This window comes from Silurus aristotelis (assembly GCF_946808225.1).
Source record: "Silurus aristotelis genome assembly, chromosome: 16".
Taxonomy (NCBI): Eukaryota; Metazoa; Chordata; class Actinopteri; order Siluriformes; family Siluridae; genus Silurus; species Silurus aristotelis.
In genome coordinates, this window is record NC_139589.1 from 157,001 (window position 1) to 159,500 (window position 2,500).

Below are 2,500 nucleotides of genomic sequence, written 5' to 3' on the forward strand. Positions count from 1 at the left end.
TTTTATACCATTATATAAACATCTTACTGTTCTGCTGCCAATTAACTGTTCCTCCAGCTATTTCTTTTTAATAACACTTACTTTTCCAGAATTTTGTTTCCCCACAATTTTATATATATATATATATATATTATAAGTTATAATTTTCCATCACAGGAAACTCGCATTGTTTGATGATTGGAGTTCGTTAGCTGTGTATGTGTCCATGGACCACACCGTAGTGATCGAAGACATCAGTAAGTTTTCTCCTTTTATTCTCTTTAGATAATTACTTTCTAGTGTACACAATAAACAGTTATGGTTTATCTCTCACTCTCCATTAGAAAAGCAGTGTCATCAGAAAGTGAGGTCCAGTCGGTGTGTGTGGGGAGAAGCAGAACGTCCTCCATCAGGTGGGACGTTGTCAGGACACACTTTGACGGACAACTCGGAGCAGCGCCAGGCTCCGTCTCCCATCTCCCATTCCCTGCATTCCCAGCATTCCCTAGACTGGAAGCCTCTGCTGCTGCTCATCCCACTCCGCATGGGCATCAACAACATCAACCCCATCTACATCCAGGCCCTGAAGGTACAAACTCAGTTTCTGCTCCCATAGTACAAACACAGTCTTACTTCTATAATGTGTGATATGATCTGGATTATTTTATATAGTCTTTTAAATTATAAATTATTTTTAATGAAGGAATGTTTTAAGATGCCTCAGTCATGTGGAGTTCTTGGTGGAAAACCCAACCTGGCTTATTACTTCATTGGCTTTATAGGTGAGTAACACCTGTGTGTGTTAGAGAGAGACTCTAATCAGAAAGCAGTGTCTCAGTGTTTGTGTCTCAGTGTTTGTGTCTCATTGTCTCAGTGTTTGTGTCTCAGTGTCTCAGTGTTTGTGTCTCAGTGTCTCAGTGTTTGTGTCTCAGTGTCTCAGTGTTTGTGTCTCAGTGTCTCAGTGTTTGTGTCTCATGTTTGTGTCTCAGTGTCTCAGTGTTTGTGTCTCATGTTTGTGTCTCAGTGTTTGTGTTTCAATGTTCTGTAAATGTTCTGTTTTGTCCCACACTCAGATGATGAGCTGATATATTTGGATCCTCACACCACCCAGTGTGCTGTAGACTCTGAGACGGACCTCGGGGTGGAGGATCAGAGCTTCCATAGTCAGAGAAGTCCTCATCACATGAAGATCACCAGCCTCGACCCTTCTGTAGCTCTGGTGAGAATTCACCACACACCATCACATCAGTGTCAGGAGGTTTGTGTGGAAGACCAAACTAAAACTCGTGGAGAAGCTGAAGCTCAGTAGCGGTGTGTGTCCTGGGTCCAGTGAAAGGTCTGAAGCATCTCCATTAAATTATCTCTAGGTGTTACAGAGGACATTTTACATCATAAACATTTTAAACGGTTTATTAAATATAATGCAGACAGACTCGGCAAAGCATCACATTTATTACTATTTAATAATGTTTTAGATTTAAACTGACTGAGAAACGTAGAAAACACACACACACACACACACACACACACACACACACACACACACACACACAAGAAGAAGAACAGACTTTTGTCACTTATACATTACAGCACAGTGAAATTGTTTCTACGCATATCCCAGCATGCTCAGAAGCAGAGTGCAGAGTCAGCTATAATACAGTGCCCCTGGAACACAGAGTTAAGGGCCTTGCTCAAGGGCCCAAGAGTGGCAACTTGGCAACCTGTGGCTTGAACCCACGACCTTCCGATCAGTAACCCAGAGCCTTAACCACTGATGCACACAAAAACACAAACCTACAAAACGCACACAAAAACAAACATAAAAAAACTCACACAAAAACAAACATAAAAAAACTCACACAAAAACACAAACATACAAAACGCACACAAAAACACAAACATACAAAACGCATAAAAAAACTCACACAAAAACACAAACATACAAAACGCACACAAAAACACAAACATACAAAACGCATAAAAAAACTCACACAAAAACACAAACATACAAAACTCACACAAAAACACAAACATACAAAACGCATAAAAAAACTCACACAAAAACACAAACATACAAAACTCACACAAAAACACAAACATACAAAACGCACACAAAAACACAAACATACAAAACGCACACAAAAACGCAAACATACAAAACACAAACATCAAAAACACAAACATACAAAACACAAACATCAAAAACACAAACATACAAAACACAAACATCAAAAACACAAACATACAAAACACACACAACACATGAATTCATCAGTTCATCTACATCATTTTCCCTGTCCTTTTCTAACACACACACACACACACACACACACACACACCGTATTGTTTGTTGTGTTTTGTGTGTGTGTGTGTGTGTGTGTGTGTGTGTGTGTGTGTGTGTGTGTGAGTGAACAGGGCTTCTTCTGTAAGAGTGAGGAGGACTTTGACAGCTGGTGTAATCAGGTCCAGCAGGTAGATCTTTAAATAAATAAATAATCCTACTGGTCATGTTCAGGATTTT

At 39.7% G+C, this 2,500-nt stretch overlaps 1 protein-coding gene and 1 long non-coding RNA gene across 4 annotated transcripts in view; one reads left to right on the forward strand and one right to left on the reverse strand.

Moving 5' to 3' along the window:
• The window catches only part of atg4a (autophagy related 4A, cysteine peptidase), a 13,544-nt gene that overhangs the window by 9,517 nt on the left and 1,527 nt on the right, over positions 1-2,500 (forward strand). For all 3 annotated transcript variants that reach the window (XM_083564398.1, XM_083564396.1, XM_083564397.1), the window contains 5 exons: positions 157-236; positions 324-568; positions 683-761; positions 1,053-1,198; positions 2,395-2,451. In XM_083564398.1, the coding sequence (XP_083420524.1) occupies positions 157-236; positions 324-568; positions 683-761; positions 1,053-1,198; positions 2,395-2,451 (607 nt within the window). The remainder of the gene's footprint in view (positions 1-156; positions 237-323; positions 569-682; positions 762-1,052; positions 1,199-2,394; positions 2,452-2,500) is intronic.
• Positions 1,581-2,331, reverse strand: LOC310738960. The gene is made up of 2 exons (XR_014537193.1): positions 2,201-2,331; positions 1,581-1,807 (listed from the first exon to the last, which is right to left on the reverse strand). It is a non-coding gene; the product is annotated as an uncharacterized lncRNA (long non-coding RNA).